This window comes from Tamandua tetradactyla, chromosome 1 (genome assembly GCF_023851605.1).
Source record: "Tamandua tetradactyla isolate mTamTet1 chromosome 1, mTamTet1.pri, whole genome shotgun sequence".
NCBI lineage: Eukaryota > Metazoa > Chordata > Mammalia > Pilosa > Myrmecophagidae > Tamandua > Tamandua tetradactyla.
The window spans coordinates 90,567,357-90,585,167 of record NC_135327.1 but is presented as its reverse complement, the minus strand read 5'-3'; the positions used below and the strand labels follow the sequence as shown (position 1 = coordinate 90,585,167).

At 41.8% G+C, this 17,811-nt stretch overlaps 1 protein-coding gene across 11 annotated transcripts in view; it reads right to left on the bottom strand.

Annotated features, from left to right (window-relative positions):
* PDE1C (phosphodiesterase 1C) overlaps positions 1 to 17,811 on the bottom strand; it is a 708,660-nt gene that overhangs the window by 337,714 nt on the left and 353,135 nt on the right. The window contains exons 1-2 of one of the 11 annotated variants that reach the window (XM_077120302.1): positions 9,126 to 9,178; positions 8,413 to 8,540 (exon numbers count right to left, since the gene is read on the bottom strand). The exons of 8 other annotated variants lie outside the window; for them this stretch is intronic. In XM_077120302.1, the coding sequence (XP_076976417.1) occupies positions 8,413 to 8,513 (101 nt within the window). In that variant the 5' untranslated portion in view covers positions 8,514 to 8,540; positions 9,126 to 9,178. Of the gene's footprint in view, positions 1 to 8,412; positions 9,060 to 9,125; positions 9,179 to 17,811 lie in introns of those variants that run through there. 2 more of the 11 variants (XM_077120337.1, XM_077120292.1) reach the window with 2 other exon arrangements.

The following is a 17,811-nucleotide window of genomic DNA, read 5'->3' as shown; positions in this document are numbered from 1 at the left end:
AGAGGGGCTGCGGAGAGGAAGGGCTGTGGAAGGAACTGTCTGGCCCACTGGAGAGCATCTTTCAAGCAGCAGCAGCAGGCTGTGCCCACTGAACAGAGCCTGGAGAACAGGAAGGCATCCTGCAGAGGCTGGAGAGCCTCTATCAGCCAAGTTTCTCCCAGACTCTCCGCACAGGCCAGGCTCTGTGCTTCGGGTTTCGGCAGCCTGGTTCGCACCCTGTAACTCCCAGCAAGTCTGTCTCACCTGCATGGCTGCCTTCTGCTCCTGGGAATGATGCTGTCCACACCAATGTTTCTGTCTCTGTTCCAAAACTCCACATGGTAGTGAGCCAAGTAGTCAATATAAAGGTTCCAAGGTCTCCTTGTTTTATGAACTGAAATGGCTCAGGAGAGTGTCTTTTCTGGTCATAAAAATCATTTTGCTGGTATGTACATTACAGCTGCCATCCAGACCTTTCATTTAGACTCCAGACTCATGGATCTATCTGCTCATGCCTTCACATCAGCAACCTATACTTCTTTGCAGCACTCATCACAGTAAATGATTATTTGTGGAATCACTGGCTCACCTGCCTCTGTCTGTAGAATGCACAGTACCTGAGGGAGGGCGACTTTCTGCCTTGTTTCCTCCTGTATCCCTGGCACCTAGCCCAGTGCACAGCACATGGCAAGGGTCCGAGAAGTGTTTACTGCATGAACGAATGGTGGAGGAGTCTCCTGCATAAATGCGTATCTGTGTATTCATTCAAATATATACATAAAATTCATATCCTATAATCATGAATTCTTCTCTTAGGCTTTTACATTATTTCTAGGAGTGCCTAACTTTTTTTTTTACATTCATGAAGACTCATGTGTTTTGTTTAATAATGAGTATTAAGAGGCCTTTAAATAAAGAGTACACTACAATAAAAGCATGAACAATACTAACTCTTTACATGGACTCAGTACACTTTCTTCGGAAATAGTGTTTCATTTGTTATAGAATTCATTTTTTATTGCTAACGGAAAATTGTGATGGTCATTCTCAAAGCTGTCAGAGACTATTTTATGTGCCTCATATTTAACAATTATTTTTCCTAGCCATTTCTCAAAAAGCCATGAGGTAGGTCACATAAACACTTTCCCTACATGTGGGGATATTGGAAAATAGTTTTCTATGAGCCAAAGAAAATTAAAGGCAGCGAATTGGAGCTAGAATGAGAAACCGCTCTGCTTAGGACTATTTCCCAACCAACAGAGGCATCCAAAAAGCTTGGTCAAAATAAAGAGCACTTAGCTACTACAGACTAAGTTGTAATTAGCTTATATATTAGCGCAACTAAATCATGGCAAACAAGTGATGATATAGTAATACACTGCATTAGCATTCAAATAAAGAAAAATTCACTCTAATTGTGAGAGCTTACATACTCTTTTTGATATTCACTTCTGTTTCCTCTTTAACATACATTAAGAACATATTTCAGCAGGGATTAACTTGATCTTTATTAGGAAAAGAAAGACTTGAAATTAATCCCTCGAACACAAATACCTTTCTTCTCTGAATTCCTAGCATATAGCATCAATACTACTCAGTTAAATTATCTTTCTCTTTTTTATTGTCATTACTTAATTATTCATGTGTATAAGAGGGGTCATGTCTCTCTAACTAGGCCCTAAGTTTCCTGAGAGCAGGGTCTTGTAATATTTTCATGACCCTTCCAAAGCTCCTAGCACATGGTACAGAACAGGAGCCCAAGAAAAACATGCTGAACCATCTGACAGTTCTAGTGAAATGGGAGAAGGCCCAAATAATACACTAAATATGCAATTGGGGAAATAACTTTTAATATCATTCTTCTGGAATAACTTTTTGGGTGAGATTCAGGCAAAGGCCCACTTCCCTAGGTCAAACGTTCCCAAGGCTTTCCTTAAGATCCACGTATCTCAGACCCACTGCTCCAGGATAAAGGTCTCTCCAGTTCTCGATTGCTATTGCCAACAGACTGCCAGAATCTACATCTACTCAACAGTCTAAACCTACGTTCATCATTCTACCTTATCCAAGCCTGCTCTTTTCTCCATGATCTCTAGCAAAGCAAAGGGCACCAGACTAAGACATTCCAGCCAAAAAACACAAATCTGGAAGACAATATCTCCTTCTCCCTCAGCTCCAAATCTAAGCTCTGTCTAATCCAGTTCCCGATGTGCCCCCTATTCTTCCATCTCCAGGGGCACTACCCCAATTCAGGCATCTTCTCCTATCGGTCTCCAGGCCTCAAGTCTCCTCTCCAAGCTGTCCTCCACACTGTCCTCCAAGATGCCAGAATAACGATCCTAAAATTCAAATCTCATTCTGTTCATCTCTAGTGTAAGAATTTTTACCCTTATAATTTAAAGGACATAATCCAAACTCCTTAAAATTATATGTGTTAAAAAAAAATATTTCTCTGGAAGGTATGAATGGGGAATGCCTAACAAACACTTTCTTTGGTAGTAAAATTTCTTTAATTATCTGCATCCCTAAACTATTTTAATATATAATTTTGAGTAAAACAAAAAGTAAATTTTAAAAATTCCATGAATCACTACCTGACCCATGCCTTCCTTTCCAGCATTCTCTCTCCCAGTCTCCCAGGTCACTGAGCCTTTGTATATACCATTCCCTTCACTCACGAACTTCTATCTATCCCTCAATACTCCACTGGATAAGCTACAAGAGGATGCCACATAGCAACATTTTAAGTAAAGTAACTAAGGCTCTTTAGAACTAATACGTAAAATAGGATAATCCTGCTACCTGGACAGCTGATGGCTCAGGGATCACTTTAGGTGCCAATTCTCTCTGAGGTGCCCTGGGAAGTTACTATCCGGTATCTCCACATTGAATGGCACAAAGAGACCCATTCCCACTCTCTCCTTTGGGAATTATCAATGCAAGGTGAGCACAGAGAAGATGACTGGGACCTTAGTTCACTATGTCTCTAGTAAGTATAAGCAGCTTTCCCAGTTGCCCATAAAGACAGCTCAGAATTCTGGACTGATCTATTCAGGGCTGATGGAATGACTCCTTGTCTCCCCTGCCTCCCATGAATCTCTGCAAAAGTCTGACATCAATTAAAGGAATCTGTGCAAGTTTCATCCCTATGACTCCAAGGACCCTGCCTAGAATGAATATATAGCTCATTCTGTATGTGAACAATAGACATGTAACACCTTCTCTGGCTCTCGCAGGCAGAGGCCTGTGCATCCCTCTATAACTACATTCATCACATCTGTGTATTCACTGGGTCTCTTCCCCTAGGAAGGGCAGATAAATATCTTAATCACTTCTACAGACCCAAGGCTTAGCAAAGTACCTGGCACTAAGAGACACTCAAATGTTCGCTAAGTAACTTAATGGTGCTTAAACATTAACTATACTATTGAAAACACAAATGAGAAGAAAGAAAACACAGAGTGAGAGCGCTAAATAGGAAACAGGAAGCCAAAGATCCAGGTTTCTTTGTGAATGTTCTCCCTCACTCACGTAGTAGCTATATGTTTTGGAAGAGTCACTTAAAGTCTCTGCATTCAATGTGGTATTAACGAAGATTTTTTCATAGAAACAAAACTCAAAACAGCCTAAGTAAAAATGGAACCTGACTGGCTCATGCAACTGGTAGAGCTGACATAATCAATGAATCATGTGCAGGAACTAGAGCCTCCCAGGGATTTCCAGCGCCAGGATTTTCCCTCCATCCTCTCACCTCTGCTTCTCTGCTGTCCTCATCATCCCCTATCATAGAAAGGTCTTGTCCAAAAATGGGAAATGAAGCCCAGAAGAAAGGGATAGCTCCACTCTCCCACGGCCAATATAGAAATCTCAAAACAGGACTCTATGGCCCTGTTTGGGTTCCATGCCCACCCTGAGACCAGTCACTGTGCCAGAAAGGTGGAATTCTATGGTTGGCCTGTCCTGGATCATTCATCCCTATGGTGGGATGAAGTGGGTGGAGTGGGAGACAGGGTCTGCTACCAAAATAAGGAGGATGGGAAAGCTTGCTGCATAGACAAAATCAATAACTGCCCTAGCATGCCATGAGTGATATTAGGGAAATTAATAGCCATTCACCTGCCTTTATCTTCATAAGATTACTTAAGGTAATGCAGAAAAGTATCATCAACTTCACAGAAAGGGCTGTGTAAGCACAAAATTTATTATACTCACTACCTCATAGCTGGGCAGAAGGATTATACAATAGTTTAAATAATTACAATTGTGATATAAATGCCAAGGAGAAATTTCAAAGTGAAACCTGGTCTCTTCCTCTCAGTTTAAAAAGAAATAGCATATGTATATATGTTATATTTAATAATTTAAAAACATTAAAAAAAAGAAATAGCAAAGAAGTACCTTTGTGTCATCGTACAGGAGGTTGGCAATTAGAAAAACTCTTGGTCAGAACTCAAGGTACAAACTAGGATTCAAATGCTCAAACTCAATCAGCCACGAGGCTTCCCCACATCTTCAGGGGGGGATAAAAAAGTATGTCAATAGTCATATTTTCCCCAATTTGAAGATTCCCTAACAACAGTGATTGGGAGGGGATCTTAAAAGATTCCACCCACTCCTACACTGGAAAGAGGCAGGGCAACAGATCATGGGAGGGAATTTATGAGGTTTATGGAAAAGCAAAAATAAAGATCCTCAGAAAGTAAGAGAACCACATCCCTCCAACAAATTTCATGAAGAAAGCTCAGGCATGTAATCTTTGCTTCTTTCAGCTTTGAGACATGTAAACCTGAGTCTAAGAAGGTGGCTAGACTATAGATGGAGGCTGAGGACACCTCTTGAACCACAGTTTTTCCGCTCATCATTCTCATTTCCTCACGAAGGGAAATGGGAGTCTTCCTAATAGTAAACAACTAAGTTTGAAGTTTTTTTATAATTTCACTGTGGGTAAATAGTATTTAAAGTTCATGTTTCCAATATTCAAGAGACTATTAGCATATTGATGATGTTATAATCTTAAATTATCTTAATTCTTTCCTAAAGAAATATAGGAAGGAGCACTAGGTTTCAAATATGCATTGATAATTTACTAGATATCAGGTAGTATTATAGGCCCTGGGGAATCATCAGTGACCCAATCCTGTCCTCACAGAGCTTATATCTCATTGGCAGAGACAGACAGTAAGCATAATATATAAATAAACTATATAGTATTCAGATGGTAAGAAGTACAAGAAAGAAAAGTAAGGCTGGAAAGGGGGTTGGGTGAGGTTGCAATATATACAGGATTATCTCCAGTGATAACCTTTGTTATAGATTCCCTGAGGAGGATAACCATGGCAATTCTCTTGCTGCTGGTAAAGACCTCTCCTCATCACTCATGATGGTTAAGTTCATGTGCCTACACAATCAGGTCATGGCATCCAATTGTTTGGTCATGCAAGCACTGGCCTGATTGTTATGTGAGAATATTTCCTGGATTAAAATCATCAGTCAGTTGATTGCATCTATAGCTGTCTATAGTTGATTACATCTACATTCAATTAAGGAAATTGCCTTCAAGGATGAGAGAAGTTTCATCCAATCAATTGGAGGCCTTATAAAGAGAACTGACAATTTCAGCAGTCAGAAGGACAAATTTCCATCTCTACTTCAGTCAAACAGCTTCTCCTGGGGGTGAATTCCTGGGGAATTCATCGAAAACCTTCATGAGAGTTCCCAGCTAATGGTCTGCCTTATGGAATTCAGACTTGCCCAGCCCCACAGTCACATGAGCCAATTCCTATATTGAATCTCATAATATTTACATATATAAATATATAGTATGAAATATACATATATATGAAATAGACCATTAAAGCTTTCCTCGTCCGCATACTGATTGAATGCTTACTATGTGCCAAGCCCTGTACTGGGCATTGGCAATACAGCAGTGAGACACTTTGGGTCCATCCTCATAGGACTTACATTCTAAAAGAGGTGATAAAAAATTCAATAACAGATTTAATAAAAAGACAGTGACAAGAAGGAGACAAGGTACCACTGAATAGTCCAAGAGTGAGATGATCAAGTCTTGAACTTAGACAGCTCTCAGACTAGCCAAACTGAATTCCTGACCGTCTATGGTCACTTTAGAAAGCCCTTTCTAGAAGGTTGTCATGGTAATCAATTAGTATTAAAATCCACTTGTGACTATTTGGCCTTTCTAAAATGCTGACAAAACAGCTTCCTTTCCCTGACCTATGTGGACATGTGGTCTGCTATGTGGACAAATATATACACATCCCTCTGTCTCCTAAGAGTTTCATTTTGTAGACTGCTAAAGTGTTATTATAAGTTATATAAATGAGCATATGTTTCCTTTTCAGAGTCTTGAGCAACATATTTTAGCACTACTGTTTTATTTTGTTTTAAATACAGTAATAAGAATCATAACAGTAGTAGAAAATACAATAATAATAACAGCACTTGCAAGTCCTTTTCAATTGGATGTGAATCTATAGCTCTCATGGGACTGTAGTTCAGCAGGACATTTCAGTAGAGAGGGTACAGAGAGAGATTCAAAAGCACACATCTGACAAGGATCAACCCACATCTTTTATGTTCAAAGGCACCAGGTGCTGGGTAGAAACTAGAAAACGAAAATGCAGTTACACCACATTCAACACCTTGGGGAGAGAAGCCTAATAGCTATGATACAGTGAAAACTACAAGACAGTGTGCTGTAAGTGCTAAATGCTTTCTCCCACTGTTCCAATCTCAGGTTTGCTGATTTGGCCAAACACTTGTCTCTAGCTTGAGTAACTCCATGGAGTCCCTTTGAATCGTAAAGCCGCCCAAGAGAAGCAGTTCCTGAGCCTGTGAACATTAATCCCTCCAGTCAGGATGGCAAGTGAATAAGCTGGACAACACTTACACATCCTATACCTCAGCCCCAGTTGAGATAAACTTTCTAGGTACAACACAATATAATCAGTTATAATGTTCCCTGCATATAACATGAGCTTCCTGTAAAATGCCAATCAAAAAGCTGTTGTATTAAATGTACCTCAACTGTCAGGAAAAACAACCATCCAGGAAGGTAAGATTTCCAAATAAGTTTACAACCTCTACTTGCAGCAGCCAGACAATTAAAAAAAACGTAAACAAAAACAAAAACAAATTATTTGGAATGGCTCCCCATTTAGATCAATGGTGATGAAGGTCACTTGGCTTACTGACAGAAGGGGGCTTTTCATAACTTGCTTTTTAAATAGATATCCCTTAAAGAAATACACACTCCCTTATTGTTTCCCCTTAGAAATTTTGAATATCCCGGTTGGAATATGGTCTTCCTGCAGATGAAGCCACCCTAAATCAGTGCCTTTTTGACTTGTTTTGTTCCGTTTCACATGTATGTGTGTGTTGTGTGCTTTCAAAGACAATAACTGCAGCAAAACAAACTACTGGGGAGCTGCTTTTTCCTTCACTACCCTTGGTAGGAAAGGAATGTATGGAGACTATACTAAGATTAAAAACTATTTTTTTAAATGCACACTAGATTTCTGATGCCAGATATGTGATGGAATGAGTACTGGGTAATTATGGAAGGTGTCCTTGGGACCTGCCTGGTCCACTGAGGAACAGCTGTAAATGTACAGCTAGCACTACAGCTTCCTGTTGGGGTGACCAGCAGTTCCTTGTTCATGAAATCATTTCATAGAAAATACCGTGGATTTCCAGGTCACTCATCCTCAGTACCCAAAAACAGACAGAACCCAATGAAGCAAATGGAATTCCAAGGTTTCAGCCCATCAAGAATGCTGGGCACTGTATTAAAGCAAAAGCCCTATTTCACTGTTCAGGTAACAGCTATGAAACACCAATATTGCCTCTGACCTCCACTTTCTCCAAAACAGACAGCCCTTACTTCCAGTAAACATTTTTTCTGCTAGAAAGAATCCTAAGAAAGTATCAGAAATTGAACTAAGCTGGCGAGAGGGAGGAGAGAAAAGAATTTAGCAGCCAGAATGCATGACAAATTTGAACCTTTCTTAAGTTCTTGGACCACCAGACAGACTATTCTCAAAGAAAACTCTTTTGTTAAGTGTCTCTGACTAGGGTCCCCAAATTTTCTCCCTTGGCAAAAAGGACCAGAAACACCTCTATGCTTATTGAGCTACTAATACTAAGACTGTCTCATCTACCAGCATCTCCCCCTCCCCACAGAAAGCATGACTTGGAAATAACAAGGTTCTAAGACAGTCAGAAAGACAGCTGTTCGCTCCGTTGGAAGGAAGGTAGCAGTGACTATAATTAACAGAGAAGCAGTTGTGGAACTTCTAGGGTTGTATTTAAAGGGCCGTGCAGGAACAGGGTGAGCAGCTGTGACTTGCTGTGTAATAAAATGCTGATGATAGAGGGAAATGGGCAAAAGAAATAAATAAATTTACTTACAGTCCTCGGAGACGAAGCCAGATTTTCTCGATCTGTTCTGGTTGCAGGTATTTCAGCGAGTTGCTCTCAAATTCTTCAATCTCCTTGGTGGGTGACTCCATGGCTGCAGGTTACCACTGGGGCTGAGGCTGAGAGAGTTTGGGCTGTCCCCTCCCCGCCGGGTCAGGCCAGTGATGCCCAGCCGGCGCGACGCTCCTTTACGGGTCTCTTTCTTGGTGGCTCCCCCTTCTGCGCCTCGCGATCGCGGACTTAGAGCGAGTGGGGATAGTGTGAGACCCAGGCTCCAGGTGCGTCCCGGGGCCAGCTGCAGGAGCCAGCCATGGTCCTGGGCTAATGCCCAGTGATAGAGCGGCTCCTGCCCAAGCAGAAGGCACCTCGGATCTATTCAGATTCTTTTTTGGCAAAGCCACGGAAACGAATCAGCGTAGCAGCTGAAGGATTTGGAAAAGAAAGGAGCACTGGGTGGGGAGGAGAGAAATCTAGGAGGGGGAGAAAGTGAGAAGGGAAGCGAATAGAGGGGAAGAAGCCGGAGCCGGGGGTGGGGAGCTGGCACGGGGAGAGGTAGTCTGGACCGGGAGGCCACACACCCCGGGGGGTCGCACACTACGAGCTCCGCCTCGCGCCCCCAGCACTCGGGCGCTCAGTGGTTCTCCCCGGCCCCCTCTCTCCCCAGCGTCGCGGTCGTCGCGCCCCTTCTGTTTTCTTTCACTTACCAGCAGCTCTGCTGACAAGCGAGAAAACTGACAACTGAGAGAAAAGTCGTCTGTCAGCGCTCCGGGCTGGCGTGTGGTCTGGCACCGCGGGCACGGAGGAGGGGCGCGCCCAGCACAGCCGTCTTCTGAGCGCAAGCCCGCCGGGTGCAAACGAGCGAACCTGGGCGCCAGCTCCCGCCAGGGCTCGCCGCGACTTAGAGGCCGTCCCAAGCTTTTAGGGTCCCTCACGCAGGGCCCCCAACCTGAGTGTTTCGATGATTCCTAACTCCTCCACGGGCACCATGCACGAAAATCCGAGGGAGGGGAAGACTATACTCTCCCAGAGGGCTCGGGGCGGGGGGACAGGGGACGCGCAAACACCCGCGGCGAGATTCCGTGGACTTTCTGTTTGGAGCTTTCATTTACTTCCACACTTGGGAGAAACAGCCGGCTCCATTTTGAAATATTAAAACAATTGATGAGAACTAAAATAACCACACATACACACTTACAAAGTCATGATATATTTTCACAAATGCAAGTTTTCGTTTCTTTTTTTTTTTTTTTTTTAATGATGCGAATAAAAGGTGAAAATAAACTCCCAGTGATTCCGCTGGTTAACGCCACAAACCCCTTAAGGGGTCTCTGACAGGTGATTCCTTAGTGGCTGGCTAAGTGGATTGAGACTGGCAAAGAATTTCAGCTCTACAAAGCTGCAATTCACTACCATTGTTCCCCTACAGTCATTTACAATTCACTGTCATTGTTCCCCTAGAGTCATTTACAACTGTCAATAAAGTAGAATGCTCTGGAAGAATGGGACAGGCAAGGGCGAAGGGGTGGTGTCTTCTGAAAGGGACTGAATCCAAAAGACAAAAACAAAACAAAAAGATCAGCCCTCAAGTTAACTGCAGCCATGACATCTCGGAACTAATTAATCATCGAACTTCCTTCTACTTGGAGCCATCATAACTTCCCAGGGTCCATTTCAAGCCTGGGACTCAAGCCCTATAACGAGTGAGCTACCTCACTCGCAGGTAATGTTTCTTTTAGTCACACTCCCAGCATTCTTTTTCTATCCACCAGATAACTTTTGAGATAGCTTCTCAAAAGTGAGATGAACTCAAAAGTGAGGACAAGATTTTCTTCACTGCTCGAGTAAAGATCCATTCATATGTTTTTGATGAACTAATCAAATTGAAGGTGTCTAAATCCAAGACACCCACACATTTGGTGGGCCACATTTACTTTGCAGAAATTAGAGATGATTGAAGGTGAGATGACAGGTCTCTTTGATCAAATAGGATATCCCTGTTCACCTGCCATAGAATCTGAGGTCGCTTTGTCAAAGTCAGTCCATTCCATAAAGGTTTTCTGGGAACATGTATATTTTCAGAGTTAAATCATTATTACCAGGCAGAAATAATTAAGCAACCAACATATTAACATGGAATTCACTTATCTGAATAAAACCAATTACCTACCCAGGGTTACCTAGCAGATAATCTGGGGGGATGGGGATACCAGAAGAAGAAATTATTTTAGCTACTTGTTTTGAGGATAAAGAGAGAGCATGGTCCCAATAACAAGGTAATTCCATCCGTCTGGGCTGCCTGGTACAAAAATAAAGAAATGTAGCAATGATAATTATAACAACTAACATCTATTAGAAAGTTTCTATGGTCCAAACACTGCGTTAAAGGTTCTAAACTCATGTAATCCTCCCAAAAACTCTTTGTGGTTGAAACTATTATTATCTCCATTTTACAATAAGGAAACCAAGACACCAGGAGATCTATTAGAAAGAGAACTAGCCAGGAAATGACCTGAGTTTGAGTTATGGCTCATTACACAATCCTACACATTACTGTCCGCTCTGACAGGGTCCCATTTTCCACAACTGGAAAGAATTTAGGCAAAAAGAATTCTTCCACCTTTAAGAGCCTATGGGGTCATATGGAGAAACGTAGGGAAAAGAATTGCTGAAAAGAGAGATGAACATTGCTAAAGACATATTTTAGCTATGTCATGGTTTCTCCAAGGTCTGGCCTGGAAAGTAAGGACAGAAGGGGATAATAAAGGGTTATTTTCATCTTCCTCCCAACTCCAAGCCTTGACTTTTTCCTAGTGTTAGTGGACTTTTGATTAACTAAAAGAAAAACAAATTTTGGAGATAAAAAGAGAGACAGAGAAATAAAGGAGCAGCCTTTCACAGCAATTAAGCAAATTAAAGAGAGGAGACAAAAATATTCTTTATAATGTTTCTAAAATATAACTTTGCTTAATTTTAGAGAAATTTTAAAAACTAAACATATTAGAAAGTTGATAGAAACATAATTTTGCTTTATTTCAGAGTCATACTAGTTTGGGGAATGGGAGGGGACCTCAAAGACAACCTAGGTTAGAGATTTTTTAATTTTTAAAACAGCATACTTTATTTCAAATAAAGTCTTAGATTCAAATGCATACATCAATGCTTAAAAACTAAAGGTAGAGCTGCTCATAGATATAGATACTGGACTTTATAGATACTGGAATGACTCCTGGAGTCCCTTTCATCGCTATGATTTCTTGATTCAATAAAATCATAATAACCACAACCATCATGCTCACCACTTATTAAGAACTGGTGTGTCAAGAAGCATGCTAAGCACATCAAAAGTTGATTCATTGTATCCTCCACAAAACACTTCAGTTTGATTATGCCCATTTGCAGATAAAGACAGAGAGGCTCCCAAAAGTCAGATAATTTTTCCAAAGACATACAGACATATTAAGTGGCAGAGCCAGGTTTTAAGCCCAGACCAGAGTGCAAACCTATGTTCTTATCCCTTTGCTGCATCATCAGGAAAGGAAATAGTTCTCAGGGACAGAGCCCACCTCTACCTTCCCCTTACTTCTTCTCTGAGTGCCCAGCCCTCCCACTTTACAGATAATAAACTGAGGCCAATGTTCCACAAAATAATTTAGGCTACCTTGCTCCTAGTTCATGGCTCTTTCTAAAACACGTTAGAAAATAAGCTTGTCCTCTCTCTGTTAACAAAATAAAACTATTTTTCAATGCACTCAGTTTCTTTCCTCAGTGTATGCTTGATAGCCAAGGCAACATCAAAAGCCACGATTTCTGCTGGTATCTCAAAGACAAGCAAGACAGATGCAAACCACCTAAGAAGGCCTAAGAAAATATAAAGCCTTATACAATTCTGCTTTGGAAGTTAATTTCTATTATAACTTCTTGACCTAGCTTTTTGAGTAAGACTCAAAAATGACCATTAGGAAATATCACACAGTCAAACATCACTTAAATATATACACACAAATACACATATGCTAAATATATACAATTATGTACATATATACGCACATATAAATAACTGCCAATTTACATACATATATATAATAGCCAAATGTACATACAATAACTTAGCCTAAATACTAGAAAACCTCTGTACCATCAGCAAGGTGTCCTAATAGCAGAAAGAAAGTGAACTCTCCATTTGACAAGGCAGTAGGAATCCACATCAAAAGTTGATTCATTGTATCCTCCACAAAACACTTCAGTTTGATTATGCCCATTTGCAGATAAAGACAGAGAGGCTCCCAAAAGTCAGATAACTTTCCCAAAGACATACAGACATATTAAGTGGCAGAGCTAGGTTTTAAGCCCAGACCAGAGTGCAAACCTATGTTCTTTTCCCTTTGCTACATCACCCCTCTGCAGATATGTAAAAAGCCTAGTAAAAAGGGCTGCAATGGAGAGGGTGGGGGTTACAGGAGCCACTGATTCTGTAGGGGAATTAGGAAAGCTACATAGTGGAGGTGACATTTGAATTGGATCGTGAAGGGGGAAGAGCAGAGGTTGCTTACATGGAAGGGGGGGTGGAGGTGATGAAGGCAGGTTGTTCCAGAAAGAGAGCTCTGCATCAAAGAGGCACAAAAGCACGAGAGGAAGCAGGGTGTTCAGCAATTCATAGAGAGCTTCAAGTGGCTTGAGTACACATATATGAATAACGACAGTAGGAGAAAAATGTTGGAAGAGTCAGCCAGACACTTGTGATCATGGAAGAAGGCTTGGGTTCTCACCTGCAGGTGATGGAGGAGATGTGGGTGATTCTAAGCGGGTGTAGGTGTTGTCATAGGAGAAGGGTACCTGCTGTCCTGACATACTGTTTGTATCATGCACTGAGGTCAGCTCCCCAGGAACGTGCCATCAGCACATGCATCAACTATGAGGTAAACAAAAACCAGGGCTCCATAAGAGGGATCCAGGTACCAAATGCAAACAAGCTCCTCAGCTTACAGAGAATGAAGAATAGGACAAAGAAAAAAGAAAAATCAGAAGAAGCAAAGCATTGTCTCCCATGAGCATCCATCCTCCAGCTATGAGATTCTGACTGCTTGCTTTGACCTCCATGAAGCCAGACTATACCCTTGACCCACTTTGCATGATTTGGCAATGGTATCATCAATAGAGTCTGTTGAAGGAGAAATTTTAGAGAAGCATTTAGACATTGGAAGTAGCCTTAATTAGGCATAGCAGGCCCTTCTTCCCGCCCACACCAGATTTGAGCCAACCCCCCAAATGTACTGTCAACAGAGGCTGTTTTCACCCACTGACTTCTCTTGCAGGCAAAGGCCTCTCTGGCAACATTGCCACGCTGATTTTCCCTTTAACATCTTCTCTAGTTTTATGATTTGTGGCAGAGTCTGTCCCAGGAGCCACCTCCCCTGGAAATAAAAGAGGTGCAGGAAGAGGTAGTAAACTGGCTAAACCCAGAGGTCACCCCATTCTAAACCCTAATCTGAAATGGGGATCTGAGAAGTCAGCATCTCAACTACACGCCCAGGGAGTGGTCTAGAGAGACAGGAAGAAAAGGAGATGTGAGAAGAAACTGGATACATTCCCAGTTTAGGCAGTCCACTGTAGCCTGAATGTGACCCACAGCTTATGCCCATCTCTGTGGCAGCAACCTTTGGTTGTTCTTGCAGGAAGAGCTTGCTCAAATCCTTCCAACAGACGTAGAACAGGAAGGGAAAGGAGTGACACTGACTTGCTGTGTTTCCTAGGACAAGATACTTTTCTTCTCTGGCCATGGCTGAATTGGTCTCAGTGATTTCTGGATCCTTTTTAAGCTCTCCAGTACCTTGATTTGAAATCCACAGCCTGGTCAGAGCCAATCACGCTTTTCATGAGTCCCATGAAGCTGGCAAAAACACCTGAGTTTGGTTCCTGAACTAGAGTTGACTATAATAGTTATAAATGTAGGTTGGCCAATGAGAGCTGCCCTCCATTCCATACTTCAGAACAAAGCAATTGATCCAGGGGGATGACATGTGACTTAAGAAGATCAGATCACAGTTCTCTGGGGGAAATTTGATGTAGCTACTGGAAGACTGAGTGAGAAGGAGTCTATTTCTCTTTTCTTCAAGATAGCAAGCTATAAGACTTGAGTAAACCTTCCTGGGGCTATCTTTTCTACCATGTAGAAGCAGTCTACCAAAAAGTAACAACAACATGGAGAAAGGCAGAGAAAACAATTAAAGAAAAGAAAATGCAAAAGAACTTTTCAAGCACCTTGATCCTGCTATGCCTGAAGCAAGACTACCCAAGAACTTTTAGATTATTTGAACCAAATAAATGCCCCTCCCTCATTTTTTCCCTTTAAACTGTTTGAGTCATATTTCTGTCACTGATAACTAAAGGAATCCTGACTAAAAGAACTCCTCCCTTAGAGGACTGTTATGTGAGTTAATAAAACAATGTACAAACACTGCCATGATCACTGGAGGTGCTCTTTCAATAGGAGTTCCTCCCCCATCCTTCATCTCCTCCCTCTAAAAGTCTTAGTAGCTCCGGCTACCACTTACCCATCCAAAAGGATATGAAGAGACCTTGAAATGGGCAGAACAACGAGATAAATATAAGGAGGCTGCATTATTTTAATAAAAAAATACATCAATAATTTTGTTTCAATAACTTTTCCCCAATGACATATCAAAGCAGTGCCATTTTACACACATTAGTCCCTCAAAACTACCTTGAAGTGAGTGAGGCACAAATTATTTTTATCCCCATTTTAGAAATGAGATGGCTGGTCTACCCTCTGGTCAGTGGCAGGGCGGTATGACAGCACAAGCTTCTTGCCTCCTGGCTCCTGTGGTCACTCTGCCTGTCCAAATACACTGCCAACCCTGCAGAATTAACTTGGCTGCACTAATGAAATTGAAAATTTTGTTCATGTAAAACTGCTGATACTACAGTCTGCCAAATTTTGACCCAAATGCACATAAATCAGGGGTGGTTCTCTCCCTCCCAGTAGCAAATTTGAAAATGGGAAACATCAGAGCTGAAAGGGACCTTAGCAATCCCTAACCTAAGTCCCTAGTTACACTGATAAGGAATGAGCATCCCAAGCAAGTGAATTAAGTATACACAAGGCCCAACCCTTGTTGATGGCAGAGCTGGGACCAGAAGCCACATCCCTGGACTCCCATCCCAGTGCTCCACTGTCTCCAAACTTTCTTCCCTGGGTCTCTAAAATGTCTCCCACATCCACACAAGGATTTAGCACAACGGTTTGTTCACAGGCAAGAAGGAAGAATATTCACTGAGTGCACAGATTAATGGCAAAGGCCTTCTGAAGGAAGGGGATCTCCTGGGAAACGAGCAGAACTAGACATAAGGAGCTCTGGGAAAATGGACTGTGTGTGGAATCTCCAACAATAACAAAGAACCTGATGTGATGGGTGTAAGAAGGTCCAGAAGCTCTATGGAGTTATTCAGGGAAAGGCAATAAGGTACCACCCAAAGTCACATTTATTTCCAGAATGGGCTAACTTTCAGTTATCTGGCAGTTTCCCCCTCATTCTCTGGACCCTCCAGATAAGTGAACTATTATATTTTGTGTGATACAGCACACGAGGGAGATGAAGGCAGAATACTCCTTGACAGTATTTCCGAAATTGTCCTTAGGGACATATAAAAGGTCCCTTCTAGTCCCTGTGGCTCTCCGGAGTGAAAGGATTTGTAAAACCTGTGAGAATAAAAGAGTAATATCACCATGAATGCCTTTCAATCCACATGCTTTTGTTAGATGAGTACTAATAAAAGAAAACAAAAATCCTGGAGGCACCCTGATATGTCCCGTAATCCTTCAAGTATTCACACTGGCAAACTCATCAGAAGGCGGCATAAGCTTATATCTCTGCTTCTGAGAAAGGAACAGAAATAAAGCAGGGAGTGGGACTAATTTATCGAAAATTAGCTTGGAAATTTAGGGATGTAATCCAAAAGTAATAAGCAAGCAAAGTGCATCTCAACAAGAGACTTATGGGCAACCAGAACCTCCAAGGTTCAAGATGGGCTCCCACACAGTTACAGGGCCTCCCCGAGCCTTGACAAAATGGAAATAAAGAAATAAAAATTATTCTCCCCAATGAGATTTAGGAAGCACTTGAGAATTTTAACCAAGGCATTGAGGGAAGAGTGCTGAATACTTGAAAAAAGCTTCAATCCTGTTAGAGGCCTTTCTGCTTTCACTACGGGCAAACCAAACAGAGCCCTACAACTCAATTAGTCTCTAAAGAAAAATTATTTCATATAATATTTCCCCTCATTCATCCAGGCACAAACAACATTTTGTGAAAATCAGTTCCCCTTCACCCATCTATATAACATAACAGAAGTACCCTCTGCAAACTGTGCAGAAATCAGCCTTGTTTGCCAGGGAGGGTCCAATTTTAAACTATTAGAATAATAATTTTCCATATAGTCCTGTTCTTTATAACTAAACCTATCAAAGCCCATCCATTTCTGCCAAATCAATTCCAGGCAGTTCCTAAGGATGCCACAATTGCTGGGACTTCTTGCCACTTTTCCTATTCATTCATGCTGGGATTCATCTGTCTCAAACTAAGTGCTGGTCAGAGAGGAAATTTTAATACATGACCTTTTCAAAACCCCTCTGCCTCCCGTAGCAAAGTCAAACTCAGTTAAGGATTCATTGACAGAAGGCTCGTCAATTACTATTGGTAACTGCAGAAGCTTTGATAACAGTGGCATTATAAACAACATTCTTGTCAAAATGAAAATGTATTTATGTCAGAATATTGGCAAGGAGGCTTATACATTGTTCAATTTGATTTTAAATTTGATTGGAACTTCAGTGATAGCCTACCGTCCATCCTTACTATTTAGCCCCAAACCCCCAATTATAATGCATCATCATAAACCATTTAAAACATAAAATAGAGGGGGTGAAAAAAAAGGTGGGGGGGAGCTTTTAAGAGCTTGCTCTTCAAACGTACATATGAGTGCATTATCCTGGGCATCTTCGCAGCAGCCTTGTGCACCACCATTTCGAGTTGCCTGAAATTTCAAGTTGCCCACACAGATTCAGATCCACTGGCTGAACCAATCTCGCCTGGCAAGTGCAAACATTGGGGGCCACTATTTTGTAATGGGCCAGCTCGACAAGGCAGCTGGAGCCCCACTATGCCCAGGAGGCCCCGTTTTCCCAGCTGCTGCAAAACCATGGCACCAAATCATTATCCCATCAAATGGCGCTTTCACGGCAGCAACTGATAGAGTTCCTGAGGCTGTGATGTCCCTATGGATGTTTGTAAAGCAGAGGAAAATCCCTCTTTGCACCACCAGCTCTGACCTCACGCCAGCCGGCTGAGCACACTTGCCTTTCTTTAATCACCC